Below are 18,289 nucleotides of genomic sequence, written 5' to 3' on the forward strand. Positions count from 1 at the left end.
ACATTCCATAGAAGCATTTGCTGTTGTACAAAAATCAGCAGGCTTCATCTAGTTAGTTCTTTATTTTCTAGATTTGTGTCCCTATAGAAATTCTATCCTAAAACTTGCTGAAAGATTTCGTTCTGCTATGTATGTATGTGGTGGTTTAACCCCAGCTGGCAAACAGAGCCATGCAGCCGCTTGCCCACCCCCCCCGCCAGCTGGGATGGGGGAGAGTATCAATAGAGCAAAGGCAGGAGAAAAAGTCTCTTGGGTTGAGACAAAGACTGTCCAACGAGCAAAGCAAAAGCCATGCGTGCAAGCAAAGCAAACCAAGGAATTCACTCCCTGCTCCCCATTGCAGGTGGGTGTTGAGCCATCCCCAGGAAAGCTGGGCCCCACCATGTGCAATAGTCACCTGGGAAGACAAATGCTGTCACTCTAAACATCCCCCCTTCCTCCCTCTTCCCCACCTTTATATTCTGAGCATGGCATCACATGGCATGGAACGTCCCTCTGGTCATTTGGGGTCAGCTGTCCCAGCTGTGTGTCCCTCAAGCTCCTTTGCACCCCCAGGCCTCACTGTTGGGGGGGTGAGGAACAGAAAAAGCCTTGAGTGCCCAGCAACATCCAAATCTACCAGTGTGCTATCAGTACCACCTCTCATCCAAAACACAGCTCCACACCAGCTGCCAGCAGGAAAGTCAGTTCATCCCAGACAAAACCATGACAATGTGAAAATGATTTTGAGCAAATAATTTCTCCTTCTGTACCATGTCCTTATTATCACTAATCTTGCGAACATCTGCATTACATTGTTCTTGCCATTCATTCTTTTGAGCAATATCTGAGCTACAGTTTTATCATGGCATTTTTTTTTAGAAATTTACTCTAAAAGAAGCAGCACAACAGAAAATGCTATTGTCATGTTCTCCATGTCTTCAGATTTCCCTATGAAATTTTCAGATCAAGTGGAAATGTTCCTGTGTAGCTTAATCAGAAATAAATTATTGGCTTCCCTAGGGGAATGGCCAGATAAATTCCTCTGAGCTAATAAATACCGTTGCCTGAAAATATATGGAAATGTAGCAGTATTGTGCTGGTAGTCAAGTTACATACATGGATAGTAAGTAATTTTTTTTAATTACTTACTAATAATAATCCTCACTAATACCTCATGACCCAGTATCTTGGGTCGTCAGTGTCATCAATGATATAACCAGTGGGGTTGAGTGTACCCTCAGCAAGTCATCAGTGATATAACCAGTGGGGTTGAGTGTATCCTCAGCAAGTTTGCGGATGACTCCAAGCTGAGTGATGCAGTTGATGTGCTGGAATCTCCTGCAGAAGATCAGTGTGATGGACACGATGACATCCAGAGGGACATGGACAGGCTAGAGAAGTGGGCTCGTGTGAACCTGCACCGTGGGCTCCTGCACCTGGGCTGGGGCAAATCCTGGTATCCCATGCAGTCTGGGGGATGAAGGGATGGAGAGCAGCCCTGCTGAGAAGGACTTGGAGGTGTTGGCTGATGAGAAGCTCAACTCAACCCGGCAATGAGTGCTAGCAGCCCAGAAAGCCACCAGCATCCTGGGCTGCATCCCCAGCAGCATGGCCAGCAGGGCAAGGGACGGGGGGATTCTGCCCCTCTGCTCTGCTCTGGGGAGACCCCCCCGCAGTGCTGCCTCCAGCTTTGGGGCCACCAACATCAGAAGAACATGGAGCCCACGGAGATATCAAGGGGCTGGAGTCCCTCTCTGTGAGGACAGGCTGAGAGAGCTGGGGGTGTTCGGCCTGGAGAAGAGAAGGCTCTGGGGAGACCTTATTGCGACCTTCCAGAACCTAAAGGGTGCTTATAAGAAAGATGGGGAGAAACTTTTTAGCAGGGCCTGTTGCAAAAGGACAAAGGGTAATGGCTTTAAACTAAATGAGGGCAGGTTTAGACTAGGTATGAGAAAGAAATTTTTTTTACACAGAGTGGTGAGACACTGGCCCGGGTTGCCCAGAGAGGTGGTACATGCCTCATCCCTGGAAACATTCAAGGTCAAGTTGGACGGGGCTCTGAATGACCTGATCTAGTTGAAGCTGTCCATGCTCATTGTAGGGGAGTCGAACTAGTTGAGCCCTAAAGTTCCCCTCCAACCCAAATGATTCTGTGATCCTGCTGGGCGCACAAAAGAAAGGTGTGCTCATCCATGTGTGTAGATTGTGAGCCGGGAAAGGCGAGCACTGGTTTGGGTGGTAGAAACAAAAAGAAGGATTGGTGCTTCAAGTAGGAGAAATGTTGGGCCAGGGCAGATAAGCTCAAAGAGTTCTGTTCTGTGGGCTGTTTCGTTAGCGTACTGCAGAAGAATTGGGCTTATCACAGTTATACTTTTTGGTTTTATAGAGTGAGTAAAATTCAGACTGCTAACTTTGTTTTATCTCTAGATATTCTATCCAGAAACTACAGATATCTATGACCGCAAGAACATGCCACGCTGTATCTATTGTATTCATGCACTCAGGTAAGGCACACTAGGCAGAGATCTAATTGCTTCTGAAATCTTTCTGCAAAGCTGAAAGGCAAGATGGGAGAGAGGTGAACTGAAGGCTGGATGGGGACAAATTTTCTAGCAGAACAGTCTTACCAGGTCAGAGCAAAAATCCATGAAGCCAATATTTTGCCTTGGACAGTGGCCAAATCAGATGCAGAAGGAAAAAGAACCAGTCAAGTATGATGTGATTACTACCTTCCCATCTCATCCCCCTTCTCTACTGTCTGAGGCAGTGCTAAACATTTTGGGGCTCAAAGGAAAGCCTGAAGCCCTAAAAGGTGTTTGTGAGAAAGAAAAAATATTAGTTTATCTAGGGATCAGTCAGATCACTGAATGAAAGACACTTGAAAGCATTGTACTGCAGGATGTGTATCTTGAAAAGCACAGTAAGTGATGAAGCAGGAACTGTTGTTGAAATTTTAAAATCCCACATAGACCAAGTAGGATATGTTTTCTTGAGAAAACTGGGAGGATTCATCTATTGATGCTTTGCTCTTCAGTTTGATAGGATGGCACATCGCATGTGTGTTTGATTTTTGGGGGCATTTTTTTGTTTTGTTTTTGGTTGTGGTTTTTTTTCCTGGCTACCTGGTTTGAATGCAAGTGTGGCTTTAGGAACATACTGAGATTTTTATTTAAAAAGGATTACTTTTGTAGAATTTACTAGGTGATTGAATGCTGGATTGTATACATTTAGGTCTTCATTTGTTGCTTGCTTGGTTTCAGTCCTCAAGAACAGCTTGTTCTTCTCTGATCTGTTGCCAGTGTGAAATCTTTAGAGATGGATTGCATTTATCTGACACTTCAGATTGCTGTAGATGGAATTAATATTTATACAAGTGAGCTTGATCCCAACTTTAGATCTGAAATGAGTTTATTAATTTATTCTCTGTAGAATAAATCATATGGACTGTATAGAGCAGTGAGGAGAAGACCTATAGCAGGGTACGCTGACACTATCAAGGAAAAGAAAAATTAATAGATGCAAGCAGTCCTAGTAGTTAAGGCTGTAGCAGTTATAATCTTTCATCTCATAATACCTTTCCCGTTCTTCTTAATTTTTTTAAATTGTTAAACTTTTTGGCCAAAATGTTCCGTAGCCAATTTCTCTGCCAAGGCAGTCTCCTCAAGATTGTAACATAATTTTACTTATCAAGGAAAGAAGGGTAATTCTGACATGTCAATATAAATATGGAAAAGGATGTTCTGTAAGAACTTGTTCTTTTTTCAGGCTTAGTGCCAAAGTATATTCCAGTTAAGGAATAAAGATCTGGAGTGCAGTTTTGTTGACGGTCCATAGATCAGAGCTGTTCCTGCCTGGTGTTAGTGTTGTGTTTTGTAAAAAGAAAGAACTACTTAAATTTATGAAGACTGGAGATTTGGATTTGACACGTTGAACTCATGTGCAGAGGTGGAATTGCTACCCTCTATTTTTCAATCACATTAAAACTGAATTTACTGGATGAATGGATATGTGCTTTATTAATAGTTCATTTTTAATGTTTCTGTATAATCTGATGTTTTAATAGAGGGTACATTTCCACAGTCTATGCTGATCTGGCACAACAGGCAAAAAGGGGAGAAGTTGCTTCTTTTTCCCCAGTCCCATTTGTCCTTAGAAGCAAGGATTCATCCCTCCTTTGTAGCAGTTCCATTTCTCGTCAGGCTTCAAGTGACTACATTTACACCATTTCAGTAAGCCAGACCAGCTCGGTGAATCCTTACCCCCTGCTCGGCGCTGGTGAGGCCACAGCTGAGGTCTGTGTCCAATTCTGGGCTCCCCACCAGGAGAGACTTGAACATACTGGGGGCAGGTGAAGGAAGGCTCACAAAGGTGGACTGGAGCATCCCCCCTTGTGAGGAAAGGCCGAGAGAGCTGGAACTGTTCAGCCTGGAGAAGAGGAGGCTCAGGGAATCTCAGCAGTGTGTGCAGCTCTTTGAAGAGAGGGTGGCAAGAAGATAAAGCCAGGCTCTTTTCAGTGGTGCCCCATGACAGGACAAGAAGCAACTGGCACAAACTGAACCACAGGAAGGGTCCCTCTGAACATGAGGCAACTCTTCATTTACTGTGAAGGTGACTGAGGAGTGGCACAAGTTGCCCAGAGAGGCTCTGGAGTCTCCATCCTTGGAGACACTCAAAAGCCGTCTGGATGTGATCCTGGGGAACCTGGTCCTACATGACCTTGTTTGAGGCGGGAGATTGAACACGGCAAACTTGGGAGCGCCTTTCTAGCCTCAACCATTCTGTAATTTTGCGAAGACTTCAGAGTAGTGGACCAGTTACGTGCAGCTGAGCGGGGAAGAGAGGGGTCAACTGACTCTTGGTGATTAGGAGCTGTTATGTTGGCTTACCTGAGTGGCTCCTTGAATCTGTATTTCATGAAATTGTCTGTGTCCTAGTCAGAACTACAAGGAAAAATTACGAGTTCTAATTATTTGCTTATTTTCTTTTCTAGCCTGTACCTGTTCAAACTGGGTCTTGCTCCCCAGATTCAGGATTTATATGGGAAGGTGGACTTCACAGGTAAAAAAAAGTGCTGATATGTGTGCTGCCTTTATCTTGTACTCCGCTAGGCATTGTAAAGATCAATTGAAGGATTGTTACTATGGATATTCTAAATGCAAATTAAATTAAAAATTAATGGCTGTGAGGAGTTGTAGTAATTTAAGAAACTGTTTGACTTGGGTGCTTCTGAGTTAGGCTGTTAAACAGCCATCGGATTGCTAATCATTACTTTTGCAAAGAGCAGCCCCTTAACTTTTTTGCCGCTGTTGTAAGGGGCGTAAGCCTTGACTCCATCCCCTTGGGAGAGGTTTCAATTTGGAACTTAGTAAGCAGTCCTGACCTCCCTTGGCAGTTTAAAGTAGAGATGCTGTTGGCTGAAAGAGTTTAACAGCTGATCTTCTGCAGGAGATTCCAGCACAAAGTCTTGCATCCAAGTCCCTCTTCAGGGTTTCAGTTCCTTGGTTTTTGCAAAAGTGTCAAATTCTGTGTTTTGCATTAGTGAGGTTCCTGCCTGAGGGTGTGCATCTGATTTAAAAGGTGCATAAACTTTATTTTCCTGCAAAGCAGTTTTGATTGTACCTCTGAAATACTGAACTGTCAACTCTCTTTTTGAGTTGTATGGTATTCAGCAACAGCAATATCCTCCATTCACTTTTCTCAGTATAGTCTCCCCGTGGGGGAAAAAAGAATGCTAAAATACTGCCTGTGCATTTTTCAGACCTGTTGGCAGCAGTAGTTGAGGTACCTCAGAATGATGGAGTCTGTTTCCAGCTCCTCATGAGAGTCATGTTGTTTTCTAGTGAGAAAGACTACAGAATATTCCTGTATGAGTTTCTGGGAGGAACGTAGATTTGAGGAAAGTGTGCAAAATGTCTATCAGTTGTCATTTATTTTGTTTCACTTGTTGAGTTATATTCAAAGTATTATTTAAGCAGTAATTGTAATTTATTCTACTTATCCTAATTGGGTTTTTGTAGCGGCAGTTGGTATAGCAGTGCTGGTTCCTAATGTGTTTAAGCCTCTGTAACACTGTTTTTATGTATGTTGCAGAGGAGGAAATCAGTAATATGAGGCTTGAACTGGAGAAGTATGGTATTCAGATGCCTGCCTTCAGCAAGATTGGAGGAATTCTTGCAAATGAACTTTCTGTGGATGAAGCAGCATGTAAGGAAAAATGGAGTTTCATTTTATGTGATTATTCAAATCAGCAGATTAGATTTTTTTTTTTAAGCGTTGATTTTAATGTCCCCTGTTGTAAAACAGTACAGTCCTTTTGATAGGCCTTTTGGAAAGCGGCAAAGAGGGTTTTCTTCCTTCTTTTGTGTATTTTTATTTTATTTTTTTCCTGGAATGTGATTATTTGACTAGGTAGAGTATTGTACTAGGAAGGAGTCTGCCATCTTTTGTCAAGAACACAAAGCCATCGTGGGATGAGAGGTACTTTGAGGATTCTTTTGCTTTCCAGTTAATTTCCAGATAATTCTTCTACTCTTTCCAGTTAGGTTCTCAATTTTTAACAGAGTTGTTGTGTTTGGGACTAACTGTCAGACTGTGACTTGTTTTTCAGTACATGCTGCTGTCATTGCCATTAATGAAGCAATCGACCATCAGGTTCCAGCTGACACTCTTATGGCAATGAAGAACCCTAATGCCATGCTAATAAATCTTGATGATCAACTGGAATCCACTTACCAAGACACACTCTACAGAGCAAAGCAAGACAAAATGGAGAATGCTAAAAATAGGGTAGATCAGTTCTTCTTTCAAGCCATTTATTTGCATACATTGCAACTTTATATTGAAGTGTAAACTATGGGGAATTCATAGAATGTGTGTTATAGTCCTGTATGTATAGGGTTAGGTGGATGCACTCGTGGTGGTATTCCAATATGTTCCCCAGTAAGCTGTCTTCCTATTGCAGAAGACAGGCAGCAGTTAGCTGTGTTACTGCCTTAAGTATGGGCTGCATAGACACAGAATTCATGTCAGCCTTTGTATGTTTGGAATGCCGTCCCTCTGTTTTCATACAATACAGATACATTTTCCTAACAATGAAATGATGAGCAAAACTGACTGATGCTCTCAGAAGGGGTCAATGTTGTTTTAGAACGCTGTATATCAAATGTCTAGCTATGTATACTGCTCTTCGTGCTCTGCTGCATGTTCATATAGAGCTGCTACATTGAACTAAGGTGTTTCTAGGCTGTCTCTATCAGAGTGTGAATTACTTCTATGTATTTACTTCTAGGGATTCTTTTTGTATGTGTAGAGGTTGTCTCTCTATGACCTGTCATAGCTTTATATAGATTGACAAGTTGTCTTCCCTGACCTTTTCAGTGAGAAGATCTATAAGGGCAAAGGAAACTGTAGAAACACTGATAAGTTTTTATTTCACCTTCAGATTGCATCAGAAAATTCAGAGAGAGAGAGAGATGTGTATGAAGAACTTCTGACTCAAGCTGAGATTCAGGGAAATGTCAATAAAGTGAACAGTAGGTATCGTGCTAAGGTAATAGTCTTAATTAAAAGAGTACTTAAAAACAATACCTGTGCTCCTCCTCGCTTTCTGTAATGCTAATAAAAGTGAAGGCAGCTCCCCTGGTTTTGTAGGGGTTTTTTTTGGGGGGGAGGGTTGGGTTGGTTTGGATTTTGTTTTTTAACTCATCATTAGTACAGTGTGAATTCATTTCCACTTCTGTTGCCCTGCTTTAAGGGAATGGATTGTCCATGATGCTGCCCCCCCCCCCTTTTCATCTTGAGTAATACATGCTATTTCCAACCGCTTTTTCAAGCCCTACTTTGCAATTGACTTTGGAAATTCTTACATTCAGATTACCTACCTAACTTGCTGTCCATAAGATCTGAGAGTATTTCTTCTGAGCAGTAGGCTGTACAAACCATGGGACTTTCTCATTTAATGTTTCTCTCAAAACTCTGCTTTACTGTTGCTAGCACATGCAGCCATATCAAAGATTGACCTGGCTTTGGAACGAGGAGACGCATTAGCACTGTACGAAGCTTTGGCAACACCAGCCCTGGGACTCCGAGGATTGCTACGAGAAAATTGTGACTGGTATTTCAAGCAGCTTTTGAGTGATAGGCAACAGAAGCAGGAGGTATGGAAAAGTCTAGATTACCCTGATTCATGAGGTTCCCCTGCCTTTTCTTTTTTTTATTTAAGGAAAAGCTGGGTTATTTTTCTTTTTATTGAGCTACTTGAAGTGAATAAGCTGTTGTCATTTCACTCTCACGGTTTCTTTTTTTTTCTCAGTCTGGCCTTACAGGTCCTCTGCAGAAGGAAGAGTTGCAGTTGGGAGTGGATGCTGCTAATGTTGCAGCACAACAGTATCAGCAAAGTAAGGATCTGCAGAAATTATTCCAGCAAAGTGACCATGGATGTGATCAAAAGGATGAGACAGCACAATATTGGGTCTATGTGGGGATATGTGAGGTCTCTCTCAAAACATTCGGAATGTTCTTTAAGTACTTCATGGCTAAGAACATTAAAGAGAGACAGTTGCCCTGCTTTACTTACAGAGTCTTTTATCCAGCTCTTACAATACTGCTGGACATAACAGGATATAATTTGAAATATTAAGAAATCTGGAAGCTTTGTGTCCACCTTAAACAACTTTACCTGGAGTGCTTTTTGTGCATTTTTTTGTGCTATGGATCTGTGAAGGGAATCTGCACTGCTCCATGAAGTGTGAATGCTAGGTCACCTGCTGACCATTGACATGAATATTACTTGGTTTGATCTGCAGAACCTTTAACTGCTTCTAAATATCAGGTAGCAAGTAAAATGCAGATTGCGATGGCTGATTGTTTTTTGATTGATGCTTCTCACACCACACAGAGCTCTCTTCTGGAGAAGAATGTTCAGTTCTGGCTATGCAGGAGCAATTAGTTACATTTGCAATAGGTAGAAAGGAGACTACTAGAGATCTGGGGGGAGATTGTTTAGAATACAAGAGGAAAATAGCAAATGCTTAATAACTAGGATGCAGCCTTACTTGTTCAGCATGGAAGTCGGTGTTTGCTTACTTACCTGTGCTATTTTAAAGTTAGTCAACGTGTACGCTGTTACTACCTTGAGCAGGATAAATGTAGACAGGAAGAAAAAGTTTTTCCTACTCGTCCATCTGAAAATTTCCAATTATGAAGCTTCTTACTATCAGAAGACTGAAATGTTGAAACAATTGTTGGATAACCAGGCAAAAAGGTGAACTGGTTTTAAACACGAGCTTTATTTTAAGGAAGGCATTATGCATTTTAGTTGTCTGTAGTAACGGAAGACTAACTGGAGAAGTATGGATCAGAAAACTTCACTCATTTCCTGCAGCTAAGGGAATTATGCTTTTTCTTGTTACGTATCTGATTATTGAGTAGAATAAAAGTGCTCTTATTACTGGGGACTCAGTTGTCTGTCTTCCTCATTCTTTATGCTACCTCTTTGAACTTCTAGGGCTGGCAGCAGTAGCCAAAATTAATTCCGCAATTCGAATGGGTGATGCTGAGAAGACTGTCGCAGAAATGATGAATCCAGAGGCCCAATTACCAGAGGTTTATGCATTTGCTGCAGATCTTTACCAAAGGGAGCTGGCCACCTTGCAGCAACAGAGCCCTGAAGTAACTACCACATTCTCTCTTATTTCTGGAAGTTGCTAATGTTGCATGTTGCTGATGTTACCCTGTCTGTTTTGTTAAATATGTTCTCTGTAACAAACCTGTCTTGAGTCTTCATAGAACTGCTTTGGTGAACAGGCTGTTCTGATGTGAAGTTTAATCATTAAATTTTAAGCTCCTTGACTCTGTAAGATCTGCTTTAATCTCTTGCTTGGTGTTCTAGCTTTGTTAATGGTACTCATCTTTCTGCTTCTATGTCGTAAAGGTTGTCCCTTTGTGCTGTGTCTGTTCTGACAACTGCTCTATTCTGTGTTCTGTGGGCAGCAATAGTTCGTAAGGAGTGAGTGGAACTAATTTGTTGTCCTCTTTGTATGCAGGGTAACCTCACCCATCCAGAATTATCTGTTGCTGTAGAGATGCTGTCTTCTGTGGCCCTGATTAATAGGGCTTTGGATTCAGGGGATGTGAACATGGTGTGGAAACAACTGAGCAGTCCTGTCACAGGGCTTACAAACATTGAGGATGAGAACTCTCAGAGGTGGATATTTCAAGGAACCATGTCTGTCCTTGATGTTGCTTCTATTCTGTGACTTTTTGAAACCTTTTTTCCCCTCTTACCCTTTAAGTTCTCTCTACATTATTTATTGTGGTATTGACTTGATCTCTGTTGACTCTTGCGTATTGTTTTTCTGATTACTGTTTCTTACAGGTCTGATTTCTGTGTCATCTCTCAACACTTTCTCATGGATTTCACATTAAAGCTATGTTGTGTTGCCATTAGGTTGTAGCTAATACTATGCCAGCTCACCCATCGTGTTCTTTGCCCTGGACCCTCATTCAGTGGCTTATTGCTTTTGTTGATTAATTTACGTTGGGATGACCATCCTGCATGCAGCCTTTCCTCTTTCTCTTTTCCCCTTTTTCATATTTGTTCCAGTTTCAACCTCTTCTGCTTTGTGTACAGTTCTCATGCTGTGTTGTATGTTCCCTGGCCAGATTGTTGCCTTGTGACATTTTTCGGGTCTTGTTCTTTGACAGGTATATCGATGATTTGATGAAGCTGAAAGCTCAAACACGTGCAGAAGGAAATGAATTTATCACGTGGAATGATATCCAGTCATGCGTTGATCGTGTGAACATAGTTGTGCATGAAGAACATGAAAGTAAGTTTTTTCTGCTCGATTCATGCTAGACTGGTTCTAGCACATAAGGAGTGCTAAAATTAGTTGCATGTCAATACAAAAAGTTATTGGTTGACTTGTGTCATGCATTAGATATCTGGGAAGATCTTATTCGTGAGCAAGACTTGGTGGTCTGTAATATAAAAAGCTTGATAGTGGGACTGTTGATGGAGAGTGTTTGTGGTATTGAAATCAGTATCTCTGAACAGTTTATTAATCCTTCCAACTCAAATTTCAACCCTTTTTGGATAACAAAATAAGTTGTCTGCCATCAGTGTCTAAGATTAGTCTAGAATCTTCTATAATTTTGCTTCAAACCTTCAAATGTACTGAAAACTACTATTACTAAAATCTCTGAGTTAATCGTAGCCTAGTCTTGAAGTACTTCGTCCTCCTTCCTAATTTGCTGTGTTCAGTAGAAGTTACTTTTCTTGAAGTCTTGTTCTCTCTTTAGCTACAATCTCTGCCCTGTTCAGGTTTTACTCTTCTCCCTTTTAGTCCTCCTTTTGAATGTGCTTTGGCCTTTTTACCTTTGCAGTATTTAGTGGAAGTTCCACAGATTCAGTCCAGGATTCCCCTCTGCTTTTTAGCTGTGGGTAATCAGACCTCCAAATGCAAGATAAGATATCTCTCTTAGTGTTGATGTCTCTCAGATGTACTGATCTGTCAAATGCATTTCAACAGTGGATGAGGAACTTGAACGAACAACAGAGAGATGAGTTTATGTCCAGCTCTTATTCTCAGTCCTTTAACTCCTGGGTGTATTAACAGTACTTCCAAATACAGCTTCTCTGAAGATCAGTAGTGCAAATATTGCATCAAAGAAATAGGCTTTTGCAGTTACTTTGATTCATTGATAAATCAATAGAGATACCCAAAAAATTTTATTCTGAAATGCTGTCTGTTCAACAGTAGACATTTAATACAGATTTTTCTTTTTTCAAAGACCATTTAATTACCTCATCAGTTTGACACCATTCAAATTCTAAGTTCCATATTTTCCCTAAGTTTGGGACCCAAATCTCAAATCAAAGTTGAAATGGAAAGTGCCGATCTTTTAAGAGGTTAATTGCTTTGTTACACTTAGTTGCAGTAGTTACAGTTAGTTGGAAATTAGAAGCTTTTATTTTCTGTTCTAACACTCTGTATGACCGCTAGTTGTTAAAATCACTATCTATAGCAGCTGAAATGACTGATAACTGACCTTCTGACCAGGTGTTGCCTTTTAATATGAAATATTTGTAAAGTGAAAAAAAAATAATCCCAGATTGGAAAATGTGGAAAACCCCATATAAGTTATAAGTGTATGCAGCAAGCGCAAGTACCAAAACTTAAATATTTACGAAAGAAAAAATTCCTGGTGCAAGCTGAGAAATGTGAATGGGTGTTTTTCTATGCTGCTTCTAGTTCTGCTAGAACTTTTTTTCCGTTTATATTTTTTAGTAGTATTTATGTTAATAAGTGTATTCTAGCAGTGATAAAAGGCCGGGATTTAGTGTAATGATGAAAATTTCAGCAAAACAGAAAATTGGAGTATTTCTTCTTTCTCTAAGATGGTATTAGTTGACTTAAAATCCGGAGTGGAGATAGGTGAGTCCTTGAAAATAGCACAATTAAGCAAACTTATTCTTAGCTAGATCCTGTGAGGTTCAGTATCACGTGGTTTAATTTTCTGTTTTTTTTTTTTTTTAATTAAGAGACCATAATTTTTGGTTATGACTAGTACTGAAAACCTCCGGCATATGCAAGTAGCGTGGTATTTAATTTCAAGCCATCTTTGTAATATTTAGCTAATAGCCTTGCATTGTAGGAGGGAGAGATTTGTCCTGAATGTATAGGTAGTTATAATTTATATTGTACACTGAGACAAACAGGTGTCTTCTGCCACTTTTGTTGCATAGTTGGTGAGTTGTGTTTCACCTTAAAAAGACTTTATAGAGGGTTAAATTTTATTTTAAGAGCCCGCTATCTTGATTAACTTGTTTCCTGGCTCTCCAAATAGACACTGGGTTTCCTCTTCAGGTCACGTGAGCAGATTTGTCAAAACCACAGATGCAGGGACTCACTCTGGTGTGCGCACACGTCAAACACTAGTTTCATAGTGTCTTTTCTATGTAAGAGTTCACAGCAGAAGTCTAAAATTTCATGTAGGTCCCAACACCCTGTTTCTTATAACACTCCTCATCCTGTAAAAAAGGGTGCAGAAAATCCTGTAATGAGAAATGAGACAAACTGTTCTCACAGGGAATTTCCTAATTCCTTGATCTGCTTCATATGTGTCCTTATGTAAGGACACTTTTTATGTCCTGTCTGTGAATAAATTAAGTCCGAGAAGGTACTTAGGGCATACGAGAATATATTTTTCATTTCCACTATCCTTACACATAGTTCCAAATTAAAAATGCTTTCTAGTGAGAAGCTGCAGCGTGTTGCTGTTCCATGGAGTAGTCTTGTCATGTCCATACTACCAAACTAATCATAGAGAACTACTTCTTGCAGTCTGTGCCCTTTCCTAAGTCAAACAGTTATTGTAGCTGCTTTTTGGCAGAAACTATGCCATAATTTTAGTGATCCTGGTTCTTGCAGTGTCCTCAACATATATTTTCCCTAGTCTCTTCTCCATCCAAATACCAGCTCTTCCCTAAGATGTTTTGTTTTTCATATAAAGTTTTGTTTTGTGATTCTCTTTCCTGCGTAAAAGAAAACATCACAATCTTCAGATATATTACCCAAAGTTGGAAATCCCTACACTGAGCTTCTTACTTTCTTTTTTCTAAAAGATATATTTTTCTGCACCAATTAAACCGTGACTTGAATTGATCCTTTAACTTTAAGCAGTGAATTGAATCAGGTGACCTCCAGGATCCAAGCCAAGTTATTTTGTAATTCACAGAAGATGGTTGCTGTAGGTAGGGCATGTATGACGTAGACTTCGTTCACATGTAGCTAACTAAGGTATTTATTTTTGTTTTTTATTTAGCTGAATGGTAAAATTTATTGTACTTGAATAGCATCTGCATCCTGATGCAACAGCTAATACTACATATGTTTAATAAAATAGTTTTCTAAAATATGAAGTTACTGTGCTTTTAAATGGTGTTCCATGCAAATCTTTAGCTTCATGTGAAGACTTCTTCCTAGAGAAGCCAGAACCTGGGAAAACTGTAACCTGTGAACTCAAGCCATTTGGGCTTTGATAATTCTCTTCCAGCAGATCTGAGCTGGATGTTTGAGGACTCAGTTTGGTCCATGCATGTGGTCTCCCTGAGTGATTTATTTTATTTTACTTTATTTTTAATTGCAGTGCCCAGGCATTATGAGTATTTTAAGGTAGGAAAATAGTCCTGATTTCTTTACTAGTAAATAATGTTTTCTGTCAAGAATATTCTAATTCTTAGACAATACCTGGTTTAGGAAGGACTAACTGAAGTCTTCTTCTGAAGCAATGTTGATGATTATTGTTGACTGAAAATGGAACTTGTTATTTCTTTCCCTATGCCTTCCTTCCTAGGGATTTTGGCAATTGGTCTTATCAATGAAGCTCTGGATGAAGGCGATGCCAAAAAGACTATTCAAGCCTTACAGATTCCAGCAGCAAAACTAGAGGGTGTAGCCCCAAAGGTAGCACAGCATTACCAGGATACACTACTTCGAGCCAAGAGAGAGAAAGCACAGGTGAGTGCAATTACCTCCATGCTGCAAAAAACCTTTACATCTGTGTAATGGGCTTATTACTGGTCCTGAAAGCCAGGAATCAAAACTGGAAGTGGAGAGCTGGACACAGTGCGTACCATCAACAGACCTTACCAGGTCAGTTTGGATCATTCTATACTTGAGGAAGAGATTTGCAGCCGGACCGTATGAATCTTCATGAACTACAGAGATGAGTATAAGGATATTAACTGCATGAGATGGCTTGCTACAGCTAATCCCAGGTCCAGAATGAGAGATGTATTTTGTTTGCAGAGAAATAATACACCTCGGTGGTTTTTGCTAGGAGACTGTGTTCATTCTAGGAGTTCTGACCTTCTGAATGCAAGTTTCCTGCAATTTTAAGTTTTGGGTTTTTTAGTGTTCTTTGTTAAATGTAGTCATAGGCATAGTTATAGGCTGCAAAAAGAAAGTTTCTGAAAGTGGAAAAATCTGTTAACTAATAAAGTAGAAAAAAGAAGTTAAGCAAAATACATGCTACTAGCAAAATATATACTGATGCCTGTTACTCACCTAGTGACACTTTTATCGCTAATGATTTTTTGAGCCTTTCATATTAGCCAAGACTTCTACCTACATGTACGTAGTTGTTGCTTTCGCTGACTGAATGTGAAGGTGAAGATGGGGAGAGAAAGAGCAAGTCTCATCTTGTGGCTTTAGAAAAGAGGATTTGAGCACATGTGTGTGTACGCAATGGATTTTTGAGTAGTGTGCATGGGATACTAATTTTTTTTTTCTCATCTATTTTTCAATGAAGTAGTGGACATCTCTGCTTTCAGTGGCTTGAGAATGTTTTGGGATTTTTTATCTTTTTTTTATGTTGTGGAGCTCATTGATCTCATACAAATTGCAGAATTTCCATAGAGACTAAAATCTAGATTGTGTTGAACACTGATTTTGGGGTTTTTTTTTGTTTGTTTTGGTGTTGTTGCTTTTTTTTAACTAAAGGTAAATATGCATGATGGCAGTAGCTGAAAACTGTATGTATTTCTGAATAAAATCATTAAGCAACTTCCCCAAAGGCCCTGAAAGGGTTAACGTTCCTCAGGAACCCATTTCATGCTGAAGCATTTCCTCCCGATGAGTCAGAATGAAATAATGAACTCTTTTTAGTGTGCACTTAAGCTTGTGCCAGGCCTGCTGGTAACTTCTTGGTTGGTGTGAAATTACCTTATTTAGGCATATGTTCAGTTTAGGGCTTCTCCCAGCAGCATGGCAGTAATTCCAGAAACTGAAAGAGCATATTATAAAGTAACATTATGGGGAAAGTAGCCACTGTCTTAAGTCAGCTGTTACTTACTTCCTAGTGATTTTTGTACCTTGGGCATGTAGTTCCCCAGGAGACATTGTTCAGTTGCTGATGGAATGGGGAGTGCTGTGTGATGGGTGTTTCTCATTTGATTAGAGAGAAAAACAATCGACCCTGTGATACCTTACACTCTTTGTACCTCCCGGAAAGCCTGTGACAGTAAATATGTAGAAAAGCTCAGGATGGTTTGGGTGGCCTTTGGGCTAAACTGCAGGTAGAGATTACAGCAGAGGAAGCTGTGTCTTTGATCATTCTCCCCCACGATTTGGCTGTTGCTGGTACTCGCTCGGGAGTGTCTGGGCATTCAGATGAAATCTGCCCGTGAAAGACACATTTGTCTCTTGAATGAAATCTCATTAAGCGTTGTCAGCATCTGGCCCGCTGAACGGTGGGAAAAATGTGGGGGACATGTAAGGAAATGTGCATTTTCTGGCCCCAAAGCTCTTGAACACTGTAAGTAGTGGTGCATTTTTGCAATGTGATTATTATTCCAAACCAGGAGCGAGTTTTTCCTGTGTTCTGTTTTTAAGACTGAGCTGTCAGAGGGGTGGCAGTTGCGTCTCGGCATTTCTCTCAGCAGTTACCTACAGGAAGCAACAGTGGGTGGGGAGAAGCTGTGCTTGGCAACTGCTGGATCATTGTTCTTTATGTGTATTTTGGGACTTGCTTGAGCACTTGTCTCTTTACTCTTCTCAAATTTCTGCATGCAACATCAGTTGATTGGATTTCTTCAAATCCCAGCCAGAATGCTGTGTGGTAACTGCTCCTTGATGAGCAATCCATTAAAACAAAGACTTGAAACCTGGTGTTGGCTTCGTGTGTGTACACCCAGCCGCAGTATGTACAACACTTCTTGGTTTGCTCATTTGTACAGGCTTGTGAACTTTTGTAGAGAGGGACAGGAGCAGCCTGACATGGCACTAAGTTACCCAGGAGTTCTTAGCTGCTGCACACAGGTGCATAGGCAGCTTCTTACTCCAAGAATTCGTCACTATGTTCTGTCAAAAGACTTACTCGTGTTCCTGGAAAGTTCCTCTGGTGTCCTGTTAGCACGTACGGCTTTAGGACTAACTGGTACAGAGTCCTTGGCCTTGTGTTCTCTTTGCTTATCAGAGCGATTCCCATTGACAGTTTCTTCTTCATTCTGTTTCATGAAAAGAGTTTTTGACTGGGAGGAGGTACCGAGTCTGGCAATACCATAGCAGTCTCTGCTAGCCACAGATACACATCGTGTCCTTGTGTTGGAGTCATTAGAAAGACTGAAATATCTCTTATTCCCTCTGATAGGGAAAACTACTGTATTGACTATTGTTGAGTACAGCTTATTTTACTTTGCAAAAATAGTCATACTTGTCTCCTCATGCTGTGTATATTTTTCTCATTGTATTCTCTTCAGGACACACAGGATGAAACAGCTGTACTTTGGTTAGATGAAATTCAGGATGGGATTCATAGGGCTAACAAGGACACAGAGGAGTCTGACAGATGTGAGTATTGTTGCACAATATTACAATTAATCCCCATTATCAATCAAACGGTGGTTACTTAAGGAAAGATTGGGAGCTAGAAATGTCATGTATTTACATGTGTCAAAGGAAATCAAGTGCACTTACGTGCTTCTGGTGTAGTAATTTTTCTTTGAAGAGTGAATGTGAGATTTTTCAAATACTAAATTTCTTATCTTTTGGGAGGGATTTGCCATTTTTCCAGTTTTGCATGTGACCATGTTATCTCATTGGGCGAATCTATCAAAGTGTTTGTAATTTGCAACTGCTTGTGTGTGTCTGTGGGTGGATAGTTAGGTATGAGAGTCTTCACGTGCACGATTTAAGTGGTGTTTTCTGGTGTGCATTACCTGTTTGTGTGGCATACTGCTGTTTTGTCTCGGTTCTAGTAAGTAATTCTAGACTACCTTGCATCTTTTTCAAATACAGACAATAATACACATCGGTGACATCCACCTTTGCTCCTTAGCAGGGTTTGCAGGTGGACAGTCCCACCCATCATTACATCCCAGTCATTATAAAAATGTCTTCTGTCTCCAGAAACAATGAAGTAATTGCTACTCTTTGCTTAACTTGCTTTCGTTTTTTGGGGGGGTTGGAGTTTTTTTTTGTGCCTGACAGAAGTTTTCTCTTTAACAAAACATGAAGGTTTTTAAAGTTTCCTGATACATTCTTATGGCCTGTTCTCTGCATATACTGTTTGTTTGCTGGGTACCGCATGCTTCAGAGAGCTTGTTTTTATACATCTTTAAAATATGATATTCTTGTATTTGCATTTATTCTAAATCTCTTAATTTTCTGTTACATTCAACATTTGCACCTGTCTGCTTGTTTTGCTTGACTTGTACAGTATTAGTAAACTGATTGTTTTCTCTCTTTATAGTTAACTTTTTATTTTTCTTGATTCTCTTTCTTCATCCCTGGTGTGCTGTTAC

General features: G+C 40.4%; 1 protein-coding gene across 1 annotated transcript in view; it reads left to right on the top strand.

Moving 5' to 3' along the window:
- Nucleotides 1–18,289, top strand: part of IQGAP1 (IQ motif containing GTPase activating protein 1) — a 69,603-nt gene that overhangs the window by 25,893 nt on the left and 25,421 nt on the right. The window contains exons 5-16 of the mRNA XM_014952723.1: nucleotides 2,410–2,486; nucleotides 4,973–5,040; nucleotides 6,073–6,186; nucleotides 6,590–6,768; nucleotides 7,424–7,514; nucleotides 7,975–8,138; nucleotides 8,294–8,378; nucleotides 9,488–9,651; nucleotides 10,026–10,186; nucleotides 10,687–10,811; nucleotides 14,341–14,504; nucleotides 17,246–17,336. Coding sequence (XP_014808209.1) covers nucleotides 2,410–2,486; nucleotides 4,973–5,040; nucleotides 6,073–6,186; nucleotides 6,590–6,768; nucleotides 7,424–7,514; nucleotides 7,975–8,138; nucleotides 8,294–8,378; nucleotides 9,488–9,651; nucleotides 10,026–10,186; nucleotides 10,687–10,811; nucleotides 14,341–14,504; nucleotides 17,246–17,336 — 1,483 coding nt within the window. The remainder of the gene's footprint in view (nucleotides 1–2,409; nucleotides 2,487–4,972; nucleotides 5,041–6,072; nucleotides 6,187–6,589; nucleotides 6,769–7,423; nucleotides 7,515–7,974; nucleotides 8,139–8,293; nucleotides 8,379–9,487; nucleotides 9,652–10,025; nucleotides 10,187–10,686; nucleotides 10,812–14,340; nucleotides 14,505–17,245; nucleotides 17,337–18,289) is intronic.

The sequence above is a fragment of the Calidris pugnax genome, unplaced genomic scaffold, assembly GCF_001431845.1.
Source record: "Calidris pugnax isolate Ruff unplaced genomic scaffold, ASM143184v1 scaffold187, whole genome shotgun sequence".
NCBI classification, from domain to species: Eukaryota; Metazoa; Chordata; class Aves; order Charadriiformes; family Scolopacidae; genus Calidris; species Calidris pugnax.